Source organism: Sturnira hondurensis, unplaced genomic scaffold, assembly GCF_014824575.4.
Source record: "Sturnira hondurensis isolate 20B ecotype Veracruz unplaced genomic scaffold, ASM1482457v3 Scaffold0022542, whole genome shotgun sequence".
Classification (NCBI taxonomy): Eukaryota; Metazoa; Chordata; class Mammalia; order Chiroptera; family Phyllostomidae; genus Sturnira; species Sturnira hondurensis.
In genome coordinates, this window is record NW_028095173.1 from 881,973 (window position 1) to 902,669 (window position 20,697).

The 20,697-nt window shown below is 38.9% G+C and overlaps 1 protein-coding gene and 1 pseudogene across 17 annotated transcripts in view; one reads left to right on the forward strand and one right to left on the reverse strand.

Moving 5' to 3' along the window:
* SEC31A (SEC31 homolog A, COPII component) overlaps positions 1-20,697 on the forward strand; it is a 97,650-nt gene that overhangs the window by 6,238 nt on the left and 70,715 nt on the right. For 11 of the 17 annotated variants that reach the window (XM_037035648.1, XM_037035656.1, XM_037035657.1 and 8 more), the window contains exons 2-8: positions 1,427-1,488; positions 7,527-7,609; positions 8,063-8,186; positions 9,362-9,560; positions 11,028-11,123; positions 14,514-14,654; positions 16,253-16,395. In XM_037035648.1, coding sequence (XP_036891543.1) covers positions 7,531-7,609; positions 8,063-8,186; positions 9,362-9,560; positions 11,028-11,123; positions 14,514-14,654; positions 16,253-16,395 — 782 coding nt within the window. In that variant the 5' untranslated portion in view covers positions 1,427-1,488; positions 7,527-7,530. Of the gene's footprint in view, positions 1-1,426; positions 1,489-4,267; positions 4,488-4,843; positions 5,199-7,526; positions 7,610-8,062; positions 8,187-9,361; positions 9,561-11,027; positions 11,124-14,513; positions 14,655-16,252; positions 16,396-20,697 lie in introns of those variants that run through there. The other 6 variants (XM_037035652.1, XM_037035655.1, XM_037035649.1 and 3 more) reach the window with 6 other exon arrangements.
* LOC118979567 (keratin, type I cytoskeletal 18-like) lies at positions 441-5,962 on the reverse strand (annotated as a pseudogene).

The following is a 20,697-nucleotide window of genomic DNA, read 5'->3' on the forward strand; positions in this document are numbered from 1 at the left end:
AAATTAGAGTGTATTAAATACAAAGTAACATCTATAAAGCAAGTTTCAGAAGCTACCAGGAGAAATTGGCACAAATGCATTAGTGAGGAGGCTCTTTAAAATTTATTTATTTATTTATTTATTTTTAGAAATGGGAAGGCAGGGCAAAAGAGAGGGAGATAAACATCAATGTGTGGTTGCCTCTGACACATCCCCTGCTGGGGACCTGGCCTGCACCCCATGCATGTGTCCTGACTGGGAATCAAACCAGCGACTTTTTGGTTCACAGGCCCTCAGTCAGCCCACTGAGCCATACCAGCCAGGGCTAGTGAGGAGACTTTTAATTCGCTGTTGGTTCAAGACAAATCAAATGGAAAAGTATAGAGAAGATGTAAATAATTAAGTAATAGTGTTGATTTGATTAAGAAATATTGAACTTGATTCTGAAAACAGATCACTTTTTAAAAAAACTGTTCAGTGATCTCTGAAGTACTTATTGCCTCTTCTCCACCACAACATGACCCACTTCTGTTGTTTTGACACCTCAGAAGTTTGGTGTTGTTGACCTCAGATACCACTTTGCTGACCAGTGTCCTGCGGGTAGTGGGTCTTGGATGGATTTCAGAGTTGCTGCTGTCCGGAGTGTTATCAGGATGGAATTCCTCCCCTTGTTCCAGCAGGTAGTGATAGTTGGCGATCTCACCCTGCAGTTTGACTTCGATGTTCATCAGGACCCTTGCATGCCTGGCGCTGCCCCTCTGCTCCTCTGCCTGGGTTTTGGCCAGCTCTGACTCCAGGTGCAGCAGGATCTTGTTGAGCTGCTCCATCTGCATGTCATAGCAGGTCTCCACCTCCCTCAGGCTGTTCTCTAAACTGGCCTTCAGATTTCTAATTTAGTCCAGGTAGAGCTCCAGGGACAGGACTGTAGTCTCAGCTCCGTGAGTGTCATCTCAGCAGCTCCTGTCTCAGCAGTCTGTAAGGTGACCACTGTGGTGCGCTCTCCTCAATCTGCTGGGACCAGTCTGTCTCCTATCAGTTATTCTGAGCTAGCTCATTATCCGGAGCCTGGATATCTGCTGTGATCTTGCTGAGGTCCTGAAATCTGGGGGCATTCTACTCCATGGTCAACCCAGAGCTGGCAAAACCCAGTCTTGGTTTTGTAGACTACGTCACCCTTGCAGTTTTTGAAGACCAGCTCCTCCTTGAGAGCCCTGATCTTTGTCTCCAGGTACAGCTGAGTGATGTTGGTGTCATCAGCGACCTTTTGGAACCCACTGATGTCACTCTCCACAGACTGGTGCATGGCCAGCTCCATCTCATATTTCACTCTGAAGTCATCAGCAGCAAGATGGGCATTGTCCACAGACCTTGCAAAGATCTCAGTCCTCAGATCCTCAGTGGTGTTGAGATAATGCCCCCAGTGTCTGACCCAGGGTCCCTTCACTAGGTGTTCCTGGATTTTGCTTTTCAGTCTTTGATTATCAGCCTCCAGATTTCTCATTTCTTTAGGTAGGATGCCAGGTAGTCATGCAGACATTTCATAGTCTCCTTCTTGCTCTGGATTCCCCATGTGCCCTCTGTACCCCAGGCCATCCCCACAGCCAGACACCTGGAACCCCAGGCACTTTGCATGCTGGTGGAATGGGACACAGAGTTCCAGGAGCCCAAGCCCCCAGCACTTGCATAGAGTCTGGCCACACTGCTGGCCTGCCAGGCCTGGTGGCTGGGCGACTGCATGGAATCCAGGGTCTGGTCATTTGTGGAAAAGCTGGAGAGTGCTGAAGCTCATGTTGCTCAGAGAGGAAGGCAAGAGGCCAAGACTCGGGTTTGGGCAGCCAAAGCACCGCCCTGTTTAGTCTCATGGAAGAATCACAAAAATACCTATATAGGTCCTAGAGAAAACTTCAGTAAGTGTCATAAAGGAGAAATAGTAAAAAAAAAATTACAATGTAGTAAAAAATTAAGGATCTTCCACTTCAATATTAAACTCAATTCTTGGATCAGTGGAGAATACAGATAGCAATTGTAGAATATATAGGTGATCATAGTAATGAAAACACAAAGAACTATGATTTACCAAAAATGATCTTGCATGAAGAAAATTCAGGACTTCTGGCCAAGATGGAGGCATAGGTGGAAACACTGTGCTCTATCCCACAACTAAATTTAAAGACAGCGAAGTTTTAGAAACAAAAACGCAGCCAAAGCAGTGAAAATTGAACTGTATGGATTCCGACAACAACAAACCCCTCAGCCAGACCAGTAAGAGGAGTGGAGTCAGTGACAGAGTAGGGTCAGGCTGGAAAGACCATTAAGTGCCACCGACCCAGGAGCGGAGGCAGAGGTAGTTGGTTGGATTCCAGGTGCGGGGTGGAGACAGGAGGACCTAGTGAGGGCGCAGGGCGGCTGGCTAACTGTGGTCACACATTCATGCACAGAAAAACCAAGCGAAGGAGCGAACAGTGAGACAGACCGCTCAGGCTATTGCCTTAGCGCTGGGGGTTAGAGCCTGAAAGCACCAACTGGAAAGACTTTCTTGGGGTCGAGGGGCCGGGAGAGGCTCCCAGGCTCACAGAGAGTTCACTGAGAAGACCCACAGGGTCCTGGAGAGTACACGGGCCCACACACCCAGGAACCAGCACCAGAGGGGCCCAATTTGCTTGTGGGAAGCTGCAGAGGGGACGGAAATCTGAGAGAGAGCAGAGTGGAGCAAAGCGCCATTCATTTTCTCTCTCTGACCCTGCCCCCACATACAGTGTCACAACCCAGCGACCTGGGTTGCCTGGCCCTGGTGAACACCTAAGGCTCCACTCCTCAAACATAACAGGTGAGAACAGACCAAACATTATGACTCAAGAACAACTCAAAGACCCAGAGCCTATAATTCTAAGTGACCAAGAAATAGCCAGATTTTCAGATGCACAGTTCAAAACACTGGTGATCAGGAAGCTCAAAGAATTGGTTGATTTTAGCCACAAATTAGAGGAATATATGAAGGCTAAACTGATTGAAATGAAGGGAGATGTCCAGGAAACCAATAGCGATGGAAAGGAAACTGGGACTCAAATCAAGGGAGTAAACCAGAAGGAAGAAAGAAACAACCAAACAGAAAAGAAGGAAGAAGGAAGAATTAAAAAAAATGAGAGGCTTAGGAATCTCCGGGACATCTTCAAACGTTCCAACATCTGAACATTATAGGGGTACCAGAGGGGAAGAAGAACACCCTCGAGTGCAGACTTACTTGAACAAATAATAAAGAAGAACTTCCCCAGTCTGGCAAAGGAAATAGACTTCCAGGGAATCCAGGAAGCTCAGAGAGTCCCAAAGAACTTGGACCCAGGAAGGAACACACCAAGGCACATCATCATTACATTAGCTAAGATGAAAATGAAGGAGAGAATCCTAGAAGCAGCAAGAGATAAGGGGACAGTCACCTACAAAGGAGTTCCCATCAGACTGTCAGCGAATTTCTCCAAAGAGACCTTACAGGCAAGAAGGGGCTGGAAAGAAGTATTTCAAGTCATGAAATCCAAAAACCTACAGCCAAGATTGCTTTATCCAGCAAAGCTTTCATTTAGAATGTAAGGGCAGATAAAGTGCTTCTCAGATAAGATCAAACTGAAGAAATTCGTCATCACCAAGCCCTTATTATATGAAAGGTTAAAGGGACTTATCTAAGAAAAAGAAGATAAAAAAGATGAACAGTGAAAGGACAATAATTCCAAACTCACACTTATTAACAACCATACCTAAAACAAAAGCAAACTAAGAAAACAGATAGATCAGGAGCAGAACCATAGAAATGGAGATCACATGGAGGGTTATCAACAGGGGAGTGGGAGGAGGAGAAGTGGGGAGAAGGTACAGAGAATAAGTAGCATAGACCGTAGGTAGAAAATAGACAGGTGAAGGGCAGGAATACTATAGGAAATACAGAATCTAAAGAACTTGTGACACATGGACATGAATGAAAGGGGAGGAATGGTCAGGGAGGCATGTGCACAGTGGAGGGGAGTGCAGGGGAGGAATGGGACAACTGTAATGGCATAATCCATAAAATATATTTAAAAATAATAATAAAAAAGAAAATTTAAATAGACCAATTTTTATAGATGAAAGAGAAAATTACTAAAGAAGCAGCTTCCTCAGTGTTGTCAGGCCCAGATGTTTCACAGGATAATTCTTTTAAATCCTTAAGGAACCGGTAATTCCACTCATGCTTTTTAGACTTTTCCAGAGCACAGAAAAAGAAGGAAAACTTCCATATTTTGGGGAAGCAAGTATAAGATTAGTACCAAAACCTAACAGAGACTGCACAAAAGAAGAAAACCATAGACTGAAGCCCACTTTTGTGACCCTAGATGCAAAACTGTTTTAAACAAATAGAATCCAGCAGTGCATCAGTAAAATAATGCTTCATGATCAAGAGAAGTTTATTCAGATAGAAATGCTTTTCCTGCTATATTACTCATCTGCTTTAACATCCACATAAGCAGTGATTTGAAATGGTACTGTGGTTATTAGATTAATAGCTTAATTTAAACATTCAGATGATAATGCATGAAACATCATCACCAGTAAGGATTTTGACTAGAAAATTGACATGGAATGCTATGAGAAGTTGGTGCCATTTCAGAATGTGTCACGTGGTAATCTTATACCATAATTTGCATAAAACTAGTAGAAATTCATTTTGAGATGTTAGCATGTTATATGGTATACATTACTGTGGTGTACATGTTTTAGATATATTTAGGTATTTGGTTACATAGTTTCCAATAAGTTATAATACCTCAGGCTCCAGGATCAAAAAGGGAAAAATAGAGAAGTTTATTCAGGGTATGAGATAATTGAGTGTTAGGAAATTTATTAGTATAATTTGTTTTATTGATAGGCTTAAAGAGAAGAATCATATGGTTATCTCCAATTACCTAAGGAAAAAGCATTTGACAAAATTCAACATCCAGTCTTTATAGATAGCATTCAGTAAAACAGTAATCAACAGGTATTTCCTTACATTATATATACTTAATGTGTATATATATGTATATATATCTCAAATCCCAGTATCATGCTCAGTGGTGATACAGTGGGCTTTCCCACTGAAAAGAAAACAGGACAAAAAATCTCACTGTGATCACTATTGTTTAATATGCTACTACAGATACTAGTGAACGGGGACAAGACAAATTAGAGGAGTAACAATTTGAAACAAAGAGGTAACTGTTACTATTGGCACATGACATGAGTCTATATGTGGAAAACACAAAAGAATCTATTGAGAAACTACTCCAAAAAGAGAATTCAGTAACATAAGAGGATAAAAAATTAATTAAATCGATAGACTTTATATAACAATAACAAAAAGATACACACTATAATGAAAGGGGGGGAAAGCCAAATTTATAAGCAAAGCCAAAAGGTGAAATAGGAATAAGGAAATACAATGTCAAAAAAATTAAAATAGTACTGAAAAATACAAAAAGAAGACTTGAATCAAGACACCATGTATCTGACACTAGGAAGAGTCAGACATTGTGTTAGTTCTCCCTAAATTTATTAATTTGATGTAGATTCCATAAAATTACTAACACTTTCTCTGGAATTGACAAAAACTTTTCTAATGTTTATGTAGTAAAATAAAAAGTGGTGACAAAGAAAACAGGGTGGGGGAAAGCAGTGGGTTGGGGTTACTGAAATCATATGTAAAGTCTCAGTATTTAAAACGGAGTGCTGAGTATGGGAGGCAACCAGTTGTTTCTCTGTCACATCAATGTTTTTGTCTAAAATCAATAAACATATTTTTTGAGAATTTAGTTATGCTTTATTAAGCCAGGCACAAAAAAAGATAACACTACAAGTCTTCTCAATTTTTGTTATTTGGGAAAATTTTGTTGTTTGGGAAAATACAGCAGTTTTTCATGTAAATCTTATTTATGTTAACATGTAATGAATGAGTTTATTACCGTTACCTTAAGGACATCAATACACAAATTTTTAATTCCTGCCTGTTTTAACTTCTGATAAATAAATATCAGTAGAGATAACCCACAAAGACAACAGCCCTTTGGGGTTTTCAAAAATTTTAAAGAGTATACAGTGGTCCAGAGACCAATGCCAACCACTGAACAGAAACCACAACCATTCTTAAAACTGGTTGCAGCTTCCATTCTATCACTGTCTTTTACTGTTCCAAAATGCTCCGTCCTTAGATTCACAGTAAGAAATTGACTGTTATATTGCAATCCAATATAAACATATTTTTTAAAAATTTAAAAAAAAAGGTGAGAGAAGGAAATAATGTTCAACATTCTTTAAAGTTTGAGAATTGCAAATTGTACTACTATACAGAGCTAATATTTCACTGATCAGTCCTGTTATTAAAAGTCAAAAAGTGCTCCCTCCACCCCCCGCAAAAAAAAAATAGTATTCTGGTAAGGCTGTAGGGCAGCAGCTATTCATATATTACTCCTGGGAATGTGAAAAAGTACAGTTACCATGGAGGGCAACATGGCAATATCCATCAGAATTGAAATCTCATTTTTCCTTTAACCCGGCAGTTTTACCGCTGGAAATTTGTAGCTGTCCTTGCCCCTTAATGAAATAATATGTACAATGGCCATTTATTTTAGCCTTTGCTTTTGCAAAAATAGCAACAGAGTAGAAACAACTCAGGTGTTCATCATTAGTGGACTAAGCAATTAAATTATGGTATATCTTTATAGTGGAATACGGTGTCATGTGAATGCATTTGTATAGAATATAGAATAGCCCTGGCTGGTGTAGCTCAGTGGATTGAGTGCGGGCCTGTGAAGCAAAGGATCGCAGTTCGATTCCCAGTCAGGACACAAGACTGGGTTGCAGGCCAGGTTCCCAGTAGGGGACACATGAAAGGCAACCACACATTGATGTTTCTCTCCTACTCTCTCCTTCCCCTCCCCTCTCTCTAAAAATAAATAAATAAAATATTTAAAAAAAAGAATATTCTTTTTTTTAGTAATAGCACAGTACTTCTTGAATTTTTCTACTTAAGTAAGTTTAACAAAGAGACTGAATAAACTAGTAGTATGGGGATTATAGCTTGGAGTGAACAGATCTTTAAAAATTTCTGCTTTATCTTTAAAACCTGCGGGCTTACTATATTCTTCTTTGTAGTTAGTCTGTTTTATTTAAAATTAGTTTTAAAAACTGCTCTTATTGAATGATCCTGCTCCAGGAAGATGCACCTTGTTCTTTATGTGCTTTCTCTTATCCCTGGTACGTTGCCACGTATCCTTGTCTGAGAAGCATAGAGTGTAGCCAGTTTTTTTCCACGTTGATTTTCTAGCTGACAGACTATATTCAGTAAACATCAGAATAGCCCTATATTTGTCTCAAAATAATTGACCAAGTGTCTCTTCTTTCTAACATTGAACATTCCCAAGAAATGTTACCAAATTGGATTCATTGGTGTTTGGGCATTACTAATGATGTAATGGTTTGTCCAGTGTATTTTTATGTTCTGTATTACACATTCAGTATATTTCTATGTGAAATATTGTCTTCAGCAGGATGAAGTTAAAGGAAGTAGATCGTACAGCTATGCAGGCATGGAGCCCTGCTCAGAATCATCCCATTTACCTAGCTACAGGTAAGTTCAGCAGAGAAGATAGTACATTTGACTTATTCATACGTGTTCTTTAAGATTCAAGTCAAGCTCCATCTCTAAAAAGCCTCTTCTTCCCTGGCAAGATACCTCCCTCCTTGCTATCAGCTGGATTCAGAGACCTTCCTCTGTGTTCCCAGAGCACCTTATACATCATAGCATTAGTCACAATGTATTTGTAGTATCTTCCCCACTTTATACAGGTTGTATTGTATTTTTATTCCTCCAGGATTAAGCACAGCCCTGAGTTAGGATCTCATTGCTGTAGTGATTTAAACATCTTCTCAGTGGTATATGTGCTGAGATTTCAGCCACTATTACAGCACTCATGGGTGAGATCATTGAAAAACATGCATTTAATTTTTATGTTGTATGGTTTCCTGAGTCTCTTATTTTTGCGTTTTGTGTGCATAATTACCATAAATGTATTTTCTGTAGGAACATCTGCTCAGCAATTGGATGCAACATTTAGTACTAATGCTTCCCTTGAGATATTTGAATTAGACCTTTCTGATCCATCCTTGGATATGCAATCTTGTGCCACTTTCTCTTCTTCTCACAGGTATGAGATTCAACCATGAATTCATGTGGCTATATTTGAATGAATGTTGTGATTTGTGCCTAGTTTTTCTGTAAATATATCATTATTAGAAAATGCACAGAATATCAACAACAATGACGTGAAATATTTTGTGAAAAATGTATTAGTGAATTTCTCTGGAAGTAAAGAAGAGTCTATGTCTATTGATTTTTCAGTTGTTGACTGTTGTGTGTGGGATAGGAAGGAGAGGATCCAGTTTCTAGTATTTTTCCTTCTCATGATACAGTAGAGTTTCTTTTTTATATTTATATAAAGATTTTGTTTGCCCTGGCTTGTGTGGCTCAGTGGATTGGGCGCAGTACCGAAAACTAAAAGGTTGAGCGTTCGGTTTCCGGTCTGGGCACATGCCTGGGTTACAGGCCAGGTCCCTGGTTGGAGGGGTGCAAGAGGCTACTGATTGATGTTTCTCTCCCACTCTTTCTCCCTCCCTTCTCCTTTCTCTAAAATAAATAAAGTATTTTTTTAAATAGAGGAAGGAGAAGGGAGGGAGAAAGAGAGGGACAGAAACAGTGATTTGTGAGAGAAGCATTGATCGGTTGCCTCTCGCAAGCACCCCAACTGGAGACCAGGCCCGCAATTCCGTCATGTGCCCTGACCAGAACTGAACTGGCAACTTTTGGCTTTGCCGGATGTCGCGCAAGTAAATGAGCCATGCCAGCCAGGACTTTCTTAGAGAATTTTAGGTGATTCCCTTCACATTTACTGTTTAACAAATCACTTGTTGGCGAGTACTTCCCTAGTCAAATAGAATCAAGGGAGTGGTTGCAGCTCTATTTTTCAGATAAACAGAAGCGGCCTAGAAAGATCAACTAACTTGCCCAGGCCTAACAGTTTCTAGCTGGTGAAACCACTTGTAACCCCGTATCTTTGACACACAAATCACGTACACTTTGTCACACTGTATTACCTCTTACAAAAGCATATTTTTACCCTTTAAGTTATAAAATCAAATATGAACATGAGTATAGTAACAAAAGTGCTATTTTGCCAAGTCATTCACAGCTACCGGGACTAGAGGAGAAGCAGTGTTTTGGCAGTATTTATGAATATCTGAAGAATTAAATGTATGACTTCAAATTAAATTCTACATTTATCTGACTTCAAAAATTAGTGGCTTTACTCATTTTCTCTTAAAGGTACCACAAGTTGATTTGGGGGCCTCATAAGATGGATTCCAAAGGAAATATCTCTGGAGTTCTGATTGCAGGTGGTGAAAATGGAAATATTATTCTTTATGATCCTTCTAAAATTATAGCTGGAGAGAAGGAAGTTGTGATTGCCCAAAATGACAAGCATACTGGCCCAGTGAGAGCCTTGGATGTGAACATCTTCCAGGTTAGACTTTTGACATTTATTTATCATCCTTGAGATATGGGCTACGTATTTGCAATAAGTATGTGAATCTACTATGCCTTAGTCTTGGAATGAAAAGCTGAGAATGCGTGCCAGTGGAGATTGGTGAGGGAGTATATATGTTTGACGAATGGAGAGTTCAGAGTTGAGTTCAGGATAAATGATACTACATGGAAGTATCTGGCTGATTTGATTGAGAGAAGTCTGGAGATGTCATACATCTGATTGGACAGTTTTTATACATTAGGAGCCCCATAGTTTGGAAACCTTGCGTTTTAAAAGTTTGTGCTATGCAACATTGGGTTGGTGACTGGGTTAATCCATGGTTTTATTAATTGAGAGATTTGGTATTTCTGACAAAGAGGTCAGTACTCTATGGCATAATTAGAAATATAAACAAATATAATACAAGTTAATTAATAGACAATTAAGGGTCTTTCTATGGTTACCATTATAAACATTACTGAATATTAATTTTATAAATAATATGTTAATAAAAGTCTTTAGTTAATAGACCACTAGAGTGTATCAAGCAAAAAGTATAACTGTTGTCTTAAATTTTATATTAGTTATTTTTTTGTTTTATGTGCATACTTAAGACATAGAACTTAAAGCCCCAAATTCCTAATTTCTGCCATTACAGTATTTATTCTTCAGATTAGAAAGCTAGTTCCTTCGTTACTTGAATCAAATAGCTGCTGATTTTTAGTTAACGTCTTGTATTATAGGTATCTATTAGCATAGAATTCCTTCATTTTCAGTTATGTGTCTGTTGATCAGAGAAGAATTTATAAGAGTTAACAATCAAGGATGAAGACTAATACATGAAACTCGTTATCTTGCTGTACTTCATGTCAGTTTTAGGGTCTTTTTGACCATAAAGGTATGCAACAGAGAAAACCTAGAAATATTGCCACCTGGAACAAGATTGAGTGTAAATGAGGTAGAATTATGTGAGGGATTTAAGAGGAGAGATTTTACTAGTACTACCTTGTTCTGGCTCCAGGAGCTAGGTTTGCAATACCTGGAGATACATGTCCTTATTTCAGATTCAGTATTTGCCTGAAAGCAATAATTGGTGATCTGTTTTTGCTTTCCACAAGTGAATTCCCTTCCGGAAATTTAAAACCACAAATGATAATCCCCATGTGGTTGCATGATTGTTTAAGAATTTACCCATGTAATTATTTTTTAATATCTTGTATTAAAATGTCAATATACACATAATGTTTTTGCATTAAATAGAATTTTATAGTTTTTCTAAGAAAGTATTTAAATTTTATATTGTTAATAATAGTAGTTAGAAATTCATACTTTCTGCTTCTTTAATTAAATAGAGAAATTGTGTGACCTCAAAGTGATAGATCCTTCCAAATATGAACTAAGTTAACTTGAGTTCTTTTAATTTTTTGTAAGTGCTATTTAGTTATTAATTGTTTCTTATTGCAGACTAATCTGGTAGCCTCTGGTGCTAATGAGTCTGAAATTTACATTTGGGATCTAAACAACTTTGCAACTCCAATGACACCAGGAGCCAAAACACAGGTATTACACATTTTGCTGTGATCAGAATACCCAAAGTCAGTTCTTCTACCGTTAATTTATTTCAGCTTTTTTCCCCCACACTAAATATATTTGTTTAAAATCAAATATAGGATGCCATTGACTTTTCTTCAGGGCAGTGAAGCATTAATTGGTGTTTTTCAAAGTATCAGTGAGTCTTTCAACAACAAATACTTATTTACTGCATCTGCCAGAGACTATTCAATGTACTAGACATACAGTAGTGAATAAAATAGTTGTCTTTAATAATTTTTTTAGATACAGTATTTTACCACAATCCAATCTTAGAGTAAAAAAATAGTCTCTCAGGGGAACTTATTTTTTAAAAGATTTTAATTATTTATTTTTAGACAGAGGGAAAGGGTAGAAGAGAGAAGCATCAATGTGTGGTTGCCTCTTGTGTACCCCTTACTGGGAACCTGGCCTGCAACCCAGGCTTGTGCCCTGAGTGGGAATCATCTGGAGACCCTTTGGTTCACAGGCTGGCACAGAGGTCCACTGCGGCACATAGCCAGGGCACGAACTTATTTTTAAAAAAACAACCCAAGGTCCTGGCTGGTGTAGTTCAGTGGATTGAGCACAGGCCTGGGAACCAAATGATCGAGGTTGGATTCCCAGTCAGGGCACATGCCTGGGTTTCAGGCCAGTTCCCAGCAGGGGAGTCATGAGAAGCAACCATACAGTGATATTTCTCTCCCTCTCTCCTTCCCTTATTTTCTAAAGATAAGTAAATAAAAATTAAAAAAAAAAACAAACAACCCAGCCCTAGCTTCAAGTCCAAAAAACCCACGGATTATTGAGTTCTAGACAATTTCAGATTCCAGGGCAGTCACCTGTTTTATTCTGGTGTGATGGCTCTAAAGCATTATTCCCTATACTAAGTAATTTTAAAAACATTTCTCTTCTCAAAGATTGACAGGGTCAGGTTGGGGGTTAGCCAGGTCACGTAGGCCTACTGCGGAGTAGGTAACAGATACCCCCTTATTTTTACTCATCCTTCAGGGGTGCTGAACTGTAACTGCCTTCTGTAACTGCTTCAAGCTAAATCAGGGTTTTGTAGTAGGGCCCACTGTAGGAATGAAACCCTTCCCTGGTTACTCTTAAATAAGTCAGTCTCCTAGCTGTACTTACAACCATTCATTCCCTTGGGTAACATCTAAAGCTTGATTGATTCAAGTCTTTTAGAACAAAATAAACTAGACTTGAGGGCATTATTCACCTAGATTGGCATTCCTGGTGAACAGTAGGTTGAAGTTTTATGAGACTCATGAGTATATTGAGTTCTCTACAACTTAAGGTTCTAGGCCAGTCACCTGTTTTACTCTGGTGTGATGGCTCCAAGGCATTATTCCCTGTACTATATAATTTTTTTATTTTTTAAAAATATATTTTATTGATTAAGCTATTACAGTTGTCTCATTTTTCCCCTTCACTCCCCTCTGCCCTGCACATATCTGTACATCCCCTACCACCCACATTCCCCCCTTTTTAGTTCATGTCCATGGGTTGTATATGCAAGTTTTTTGTCTTCTGCATTTCCTATACTATTCTTACTCTCCGTCTTTCTATTTTCTACCTACCATTTATGCTACTTATTCTCTGTACCTTTTTCCCCTCTCTCCCCACTCCCCTGTTGATAACCTTCCAGTGATCTCCATTTCTATGTTTCTGTTTCTGTTCTATTGTTTGTTTAGTTTGCTTTTGTTTTTGTTTTGGGTGTGGTTTTTAATGATTGTAAGTTTGCTATTATTTTATTGTATATGTTTTTCATCTTCTTTTTCTTAGATAAGTCCCTTTAACCTTTCATATAATAAGGGCTTGGTGATGAAGAACTCCTTGAATTTGACCTTATCTGAGAAGCACTTTATCTGCCCTTCCATTCTAAATGAAAACTTTGCTGGGTAAAGCAGTCTTGGATGTAGGTCCTTGTCTTTCATGACTTGGAATACTTCTTTTTAGCCCCTTCTTACCTGTAAGGTCTCTTTTGAGATATCAGCTGACAGTCTGATGGGAACTCCTTGGTAGGTGACTGTCCCCTTATCTCTTGCTGCTTCTAGGATTCTCTCCTTCATTTTCATCTTGGCTAATGTAATGATGATGTGCCTTGGTGTGTTCCTTCTTGGGTCCAAGTTCTTTGGGACTCTCTGAGCTTCCTGGATTTCCTGGAAGTCTATTTCCTTTGCCAGACTGGGGAAGTTCTCCTTTATTATTTGTTCAAATAAGTTTTCCACTTGTGGCTCTTCCTCTTCCCCTTCTCGTACCCCTATAATTTAGAAGTTGGAGCGTTTAAGTATATCCTGGAAGTCTCTAAGCCTCTCCTCATGGTTTTGAATTCTTCTTTCTTCCTTCTTTTCTGTTTGGTTGTTTCTTTCTTCCTTCTGGTCCACTCCATTGATTTGAGTTCCCTTTTTCTTTCCATCACTATTGGATTCCTGTGCATTTTCCTTCATTTCTCTTTGTGTAGCATTCATCTTTTCATCTAATTTGTGACCCAAATCAACCGGTTTGGTGATCATCCTGATCATCAGTATTTTGAACTTTGCATCTGATAGGTTGGCTATTTCTTCATTGGTTAGTTGTATTTTTGCTGGAGCTTTGATCTGTTCTTCCATTTGAGCCATAATTTTTTGGTCAGGTCGTGCCTGTTACATGTGAGTGGTGGAGCCTTAGGTGTTCACCAGGGTTGCGTTAGTCATGTAGCTGTGTTGTGGCAGTGTATGTGGGGGCCGGGTCAGAGAGGGAACAGTGTTGTTTGTTCCCTGCTCTCTTGGAATTCAGTCCCTTCTGCTGCTTCCCACAAGGAAATTGAGCCCTTCTGGTGCTGGTTCCCTGATAGGTGGGCTTGTGTATGTTCCAGGATCCTGTGGGTCTCTCCAACAAATTCTCTTGTGAGACTAGGAGTCTCTCCTGGCACCTTTTCAATTGGTGCTTTTAGGCTTTATTTCCCGGTGTTGGAGCCCTGGCTTGCTCAGTCTGTCTGGCTTCCCATTTTTGCCTAGTTTATCTGCACGCGAATGTGTGATGAAGGTCAGCCCTATGCCACCTATGTTCCCAGTTGTGGCAGCCACTGCCTTTTCCTGCTTTGAGCCCTCTCTGCTGGCCTCCAACTCCGCTATTCTTACCAGTCTGTTTGAATGGTTGTCAGATTTCTGTACAGTTTAATTTTCTGCCTCTTCTGGTTGTGTTTTGTTTCTAAATCTTTGTTGTCCTTAATTTTGGTTGTGCGAGGAGGCAGAGTGTTCCCACCTATGCCTCCATCTTGGCTTGAAGTCCTAGATTTTTAAATAATTATTTTTTAAAAAGGAGGATCAGATGTTATGGTTAAATTTGATTATAATTGAGAAATCACTTTTAATCGTTTATTCTTTATAGCCCCCAGAAGATATCAGCTGCATTGCATGGAACAGACAAGTCCAGCACATTTTAGCATCAGCCAGTCCCAGTGGCCGGGCCACTGTATGGGATCTTAGAAAAAATGAACCTATCATTAAAGTTAGTGATCATAATAACAGGGTAAGTGTATGATTTGTGATGAATATTTTGTATTCTCTCTAGGTAATCCTATATCATTTGTCAAAGCTGGCAACAAATAAAATTTTTGTAAAGTCAAAACCTGTAATTTCATGGACCAGTCATGTTGGAAGAATAAGATTTTTCCATAAGGAATATAAAGTTCTCAGTAAACCATGTTGGATATTGTTAATGGTGAAGAGAGATTGGAGCCTTATTCTATGATATTCTGCTTGTTCTGCCAGCTGTTGCAAAGTATTACAACAAGTTTTTAAGAATATATTTTATTTATTTTTAGAGGGAGGGGAAGGGAAGGTAAAAGAGAGGGAGAGAAACGTCAATATGTGAGAGAAACATCAATGGTTGCCTCTTGCACATACCCGCCTGGGGAACAGCCTGCAATCCGGGCATGTTTCCTGACCAGTGATCAAACCAGTGACCTTTCACTTTTCAGGAAGACACCCAGCCAAGCTACATCGGTCAGGGCTATAGCAACTTTTTAATTCAGGTTTACTTTTCTCTAAAATGTAAAGATTTTCCCTGAAAGTAGTTTTATAACTGTGAACTCGTAGTTTCCAAACTCCTGGCTTCATCTCTTTTATTAGGTACTGCTAAAGTTAGCTGATGTTCTCCCACTGCCTAGTCAATTCTGCTGTATAACACATCAAATATTTTATCCGATTTTTGTAATTTTATTCCATCATGTCCTGTAAGATAATGTAGTTGCCTTTAGGGCATTTTTTTGTTAGTTTGTTTTTAATTACATTTTATAGCTGGACATTTTCAAAATGAGTTTGCTTAAGTCAAAGAATATATGATTTTTCAACAACAAAAAAATATTTAGAAGAGTATTTCTCCAGGGTGGTGGTTTTTTTTTTCTTCAGTGAATCAAGAGTTTTAAAACAAGTTTCAATGAAATATAGTATACAATAAACATGTCAGTCATCTTCTGGAATACTTAATAGGATCTGAACTTCCAAGTAATTCTCAGTAATGTTAATTTGTCCCTATGTGAACATTTGATGGTAGTCGTTGCTTAGACATATTATCTTGATTGTTCTGATAAAACAGAAGATGTGGATTTTTGTTATTAAAAATCTTTGTTATTTTTATTTTTTAAAAGTATTACATTTTAAATTTAATTTAAGACTTCCTTTTAGTTATAATTTTGGTAGGAAAACATTTTTGATGTAGAATAATTCTGTCTCAGAATGGTTTTATGTGTCAAATAGCTGGATGAATTGAAGACATTTAAAGTTTTTACTTTTAAGATTCCTGTCTACCAAAATTTAATCATTTATAGATTTTTTAAATTAAATATTGGGCTGACATTGGTTAGTATTATTGTATAGGTTTCAGGTGTACAGTTTTATAATACATTATCCGTATATTTTATTGTGTGTTCACTACTCCAGGTGAACCTTCCATTACCATTTATCTCTCCTATACCCTCTTCACCTTCTCCCCAGATTTTTAAAAAATAGACTAAGCCTGAGTTGATGTTTTCTACTTTTTGTTTCAACAAAAGTATATCCCTTAAGTTCAGTTGGCTATTCATAAAATTATATGATTAATAAAATATGGGCCTTAACTATCTGCAGATGCATTGCTCTGGGTTGGCTTGGCATCCTGAAGTTGCTACTCAAATGGTTCTCTCATCTGAAGATGATAGGTTACCAGTGGTCCAGGTATGGGATCTTCGCTTTGCTTCTACTCCACTCCGTGTCCTGGAAAACCATGCCAGGTATCATGCTTCTCTTTTAAGGAACTTGTTTATTTTAAAAAATATTTACTTATTACTTTGACTAATCAGATAATTTTTATTAAATTATGGAATCTGCTTTGTGTCTGTCATGTAGAAGTTAGTGTGAATGGTTTGTTTTTATTTTAAGTAGTAGACATCTGATTTTCTATACCCCAAAATGGTAGCTAAATTATACCATATCAGTTCAAAAATGTTTAAACGATTTTCCACTACTGACTTTAAGTAATAATTTAATAGAGCAAAATTCCAGTGGATCATAGCACTTCAGGACAACTCTTGACATTATACAATTTGCTGTTTCTTAGGGTCATTATACTTGTGAAGAGTCTTGCTTAACATTCAATGTCAAGCCAGAATTGAAAAGTTTGTTTTATTTCTAAGTTTTTATTTTGATTTGAAAGCAAACATTTTTTAGGACTTCCGCCAAGATGGAGACATAGGTGGAAACACTGTGCCTTCTCCCACAACCAAGTTTGAATACAACAAAGGTTTGGAGAACAAAGACACAGCCAAAGAACAGAAAATTGAATTATACGGAAGTCCGAGTACAACTAACCCTTCAATCGGGATGATAAGAGGGGCGGAGCCAGCAGTGGAGCAGGGTGGGGCAGGAAAGATCCCCTGAACTAGGTGCGCAAGTGGCCCGGACCCAGTCAGGGTGTGGGGCAGACTGACTGGGGTTGCACATTTGTGCACAGTGAGACAGACCACGCAGGCCCCAGGGGGCGAGGGCTGACGGCGGTGGCACACTCGAGTGCAGTGGGACAAAACGCGCGGGCCCCCGTGATGGTAGCAGCTGCCGCACCTGTGGGGGCCGCAGTGGGAAATGGGACGCCATTGCTCGTCGTTGACCCTGCCTCCACATACAGCATCACAACCCAGCGACTGAGTTGCCCTGCTCTGGTGAATACCTAGGGCTCTGATCCTCATACATAAGAGGCACAAACAGTCCAAAATATGGCTCAAGAAGACTCAAAGCCCCAAAGCTGATAACTCTAAGCAACCAAGAAATAGCCAGCCTCTCAGATGCACAGTTCAAAACACTGGTGATCATGATGCTATAATCAACAGAACTGGTTGATTATAGTCACAAATTAGAGGAACATGTGAAGTCTAAACTAATTGAAATGAAGGGAACCAATAGTGATAGAAAGGAAACTGGGACTCAAATCAATGGAATGGACCAGAAGGAAGAACAAAATATCCAACCAGAAAGGAATGAAGAAATGAGAATTCAAAAAAATGAGGAGAGGCTTAGGAACCTCCAGGACATCTTTAAACGTTCCAACATCCAGATTATAGGGGTACCAGAAGGGGGAAAGAAACAGCCATGAGTGGAAAACTTATTCGAACAAATAATAAAGGAGAACTTCCCCAGTCTGGCAAAGGAAATAGACTTCCAGGAAGTCCAGGAAGCTCAGAGAGTCCCAAAGAAGTTGGACCCAAGAAGGAACACACCAAGGCACATCATCATTACATTAGCCAAGATGAAAATGAAGGAGAGAATCCTAGAAGCAGCAAGAGATAAGGGAACAGTCACCTACCAAGGAGTTCCCATCAGACTGTCAGTGGATTTCTCCAAAGAGACCTTACAGGCAAGAAGGGGCTGGGAAGAAGTATTCCAAGTCATGAAATCCAAAGACCTACAGCCAAGATTGCTTTATCCAGCAAAATTTTAATTTACAATGGAAGGACAGATAAAATGCTTCTCAGATAAGGTCAAGTTCAAGGAGTTCATTATTACCAAGCCCTTATTATATGAAAGGTTAAAGGGACTTATCTAAGAAAAAGAAGATGAAAAATATTAACAGTGAAAGGACAGCAAACACACAGTTATCAACAACAACACCTAAAACAAAAGCAAAGCAGGAGGACAGCTAGATCAGGAGTGGAACCATAGAAATGAAGAGCACATGGAGGGTTAGGAACAAGGGAGTGGGGGGAAGAGAAGTGGGGAGAAGGTACAGAAAATAGCATAGACAGTAGGTAGAAAATAGATAGGGGGGAGGGCAAGAATATTGGGGGAAATATAGAATCTAAAGAACTTGAGACAGGTGGTTATAAACTAAGGGGGGGAGAATGGTGGGGGAGGGAGTTTGCGGGTGGAGGGGAATGAGGGGGGGAATAGAACAACTATAATGGTATAATCAATAAAATATATTTTAAAAAAATAAAATAAAAGCAAACATTTTTGAGAAAGTAAGTGGCTCATTCTGCGTTTCAGTTTTAATGTGTGGATGTTCTTAAAAAGACATGAGAATTTTCTCATATTAATATTTTAGTACCATTAAATTCAGTTAGTAATTTGACAAATTTCCTGCTATTGATATTCAGGTACCCAAGGAGTTTATACATATTTGTTCAATAAATTTTTTAAAATTTACTTACTTGTCTTAGAGTGAGAAGAAGGGAGAAGGAGAGAGAGAGAAAGAAAAAAACCCCATCAGTTTCTTATTTTATTTAATTTATGCATTCATTGCATGATTCTTATATGTGCCATGACCAGGGATTGAACCTGCATCTTGGCATACTGAGACAACACATTAACCAAGTGGTCTATGCAGCCAGGGCATAAACTAAAGCTTTAAATCCATTTTTGCCTCTGGGTAGTAGATTTGCACACTAAAAAGTCTTAGAATTGTGACTTCTCCTTGAGTTTCTTTTAAGGAAGTAAAGAGTTCAGTCAAAATGTAATCCCTGCCCTGGCTGGTGTAGCTCAGTGGATTGAGCGCGGGCTTGTGAACCAGACGATCGTGGTTTGATTCCCAGTCAGGACACATGCCTGGGTTGCAGGCCAGTTCCTGGCAGGGGCCAGTTCCCAGCAGGGCCCAGTTTCCAGCAGGGGATACACGAGAAGCAACCATACATTGATGTTTCTCTTCCTCTCTCCTTCCCTTCCCCTATAAAGATAAATAAATAAAATATTTTAAAAAATGTAATTCCTATTCAGATGTTATACTTCAGTCAGCTTTTAGTAAAGAAGGGATGATTTTGAGAAATTTTGTTTGTTTTTAATTGTATTTTATTGATTATGCTATTAGTTGTCCCAGTTTTTTCACCCTTCTTCCTCCACTGAACACCCCCTACTCCCTCAGGAATGTATATAAGTTCTTTGGCTTCTAGATCTTCTATACTGTACTTTATATCTCATGACTATTCTGTAACTACCAATTTGTGCTTTTTAATCCTTTCACCTTTTCACCTCTCCCCCTAATTCCCCCATCCTACCTGGCTACCTCGAACTCATTCTCTGTATCTTTGATTCTGTTTCTGTTCTGCTTGTTTGCTTAGTTTGTTTTATTTTATTCTGTTGTTGAAAGATAAGATTTTATGGTCATTTTGTTGTTCATAGTTTTGATCTTTTTCTTAAATAAATCCCTTTAACATTTCATATAATAATGGCTTGGTAATGATGAACTTAACTACGTTAGCTGTTTCTTGTCTGAGAAGCTCTTTATTTGCCCTTTGATTCTAATGATAGCTTTGCTGGATAGAGAAATCTTGCTTTTATTTTTATTTTTTTAAATATATTTTATTGATTAGACCATTACAGCTCTTGTTCTATTCCCCCCTTCATTCTCCTCCACCCTGCACACCCCTACCCCACCATTCCCCGCCTTTAGTGTATGACTATGTCTCTCAAGTTCATTAGATTCTATATTTCCCCTACTATTCTTGCCCTTCCCCCTATTTTCTACCTACTGTCTATGCTATTTTCTGTACCTTCTCCCCCTTTCTCCTCCCTTCTCCTCCTCCCACTCCCCTGTTGCTAACCCTCCATGTGTTCTTCATTTCTATGGTTCCACTGCTGATCTGGCTGTCCTCTTGGTTTGCTTTTGTTTTAGGTGTGATTGTTGATATCTGTGAGTTTGCTATCCTTTCACTGTTCATATTTTTCATCTTTTTCTTAGATAAGTCCCTTTAACATTTCACATAATAAGGATTGGTGATGATGAACTCCCTGAATTTGACCTTATCTGAGAAGCACTTTATCTGCCCTTCCATTCAAAATGAAAATTTTGCTGGATAAAGCAATCTTGGCTGTAGGTCTTTGGATTTCATGACTTGGAATACTTCTTTCCAGCCCCTTCTTGCCTGTAAGGTCTCTTTTGAGAAATCAGTTGACAGTCTAATGGGCACTCCTTTGTAGGTGACTGTCCCCTTATCTCTTGCTGCTTCTAGGATTCTCTCCTTCATTTTCATCTTGGCTAATGTAATGATGATGTGCCTTGGTGTGTTCCTTCTTGGGTCCACCTTCTTGGGGACTCTCTGAGCTTCCTG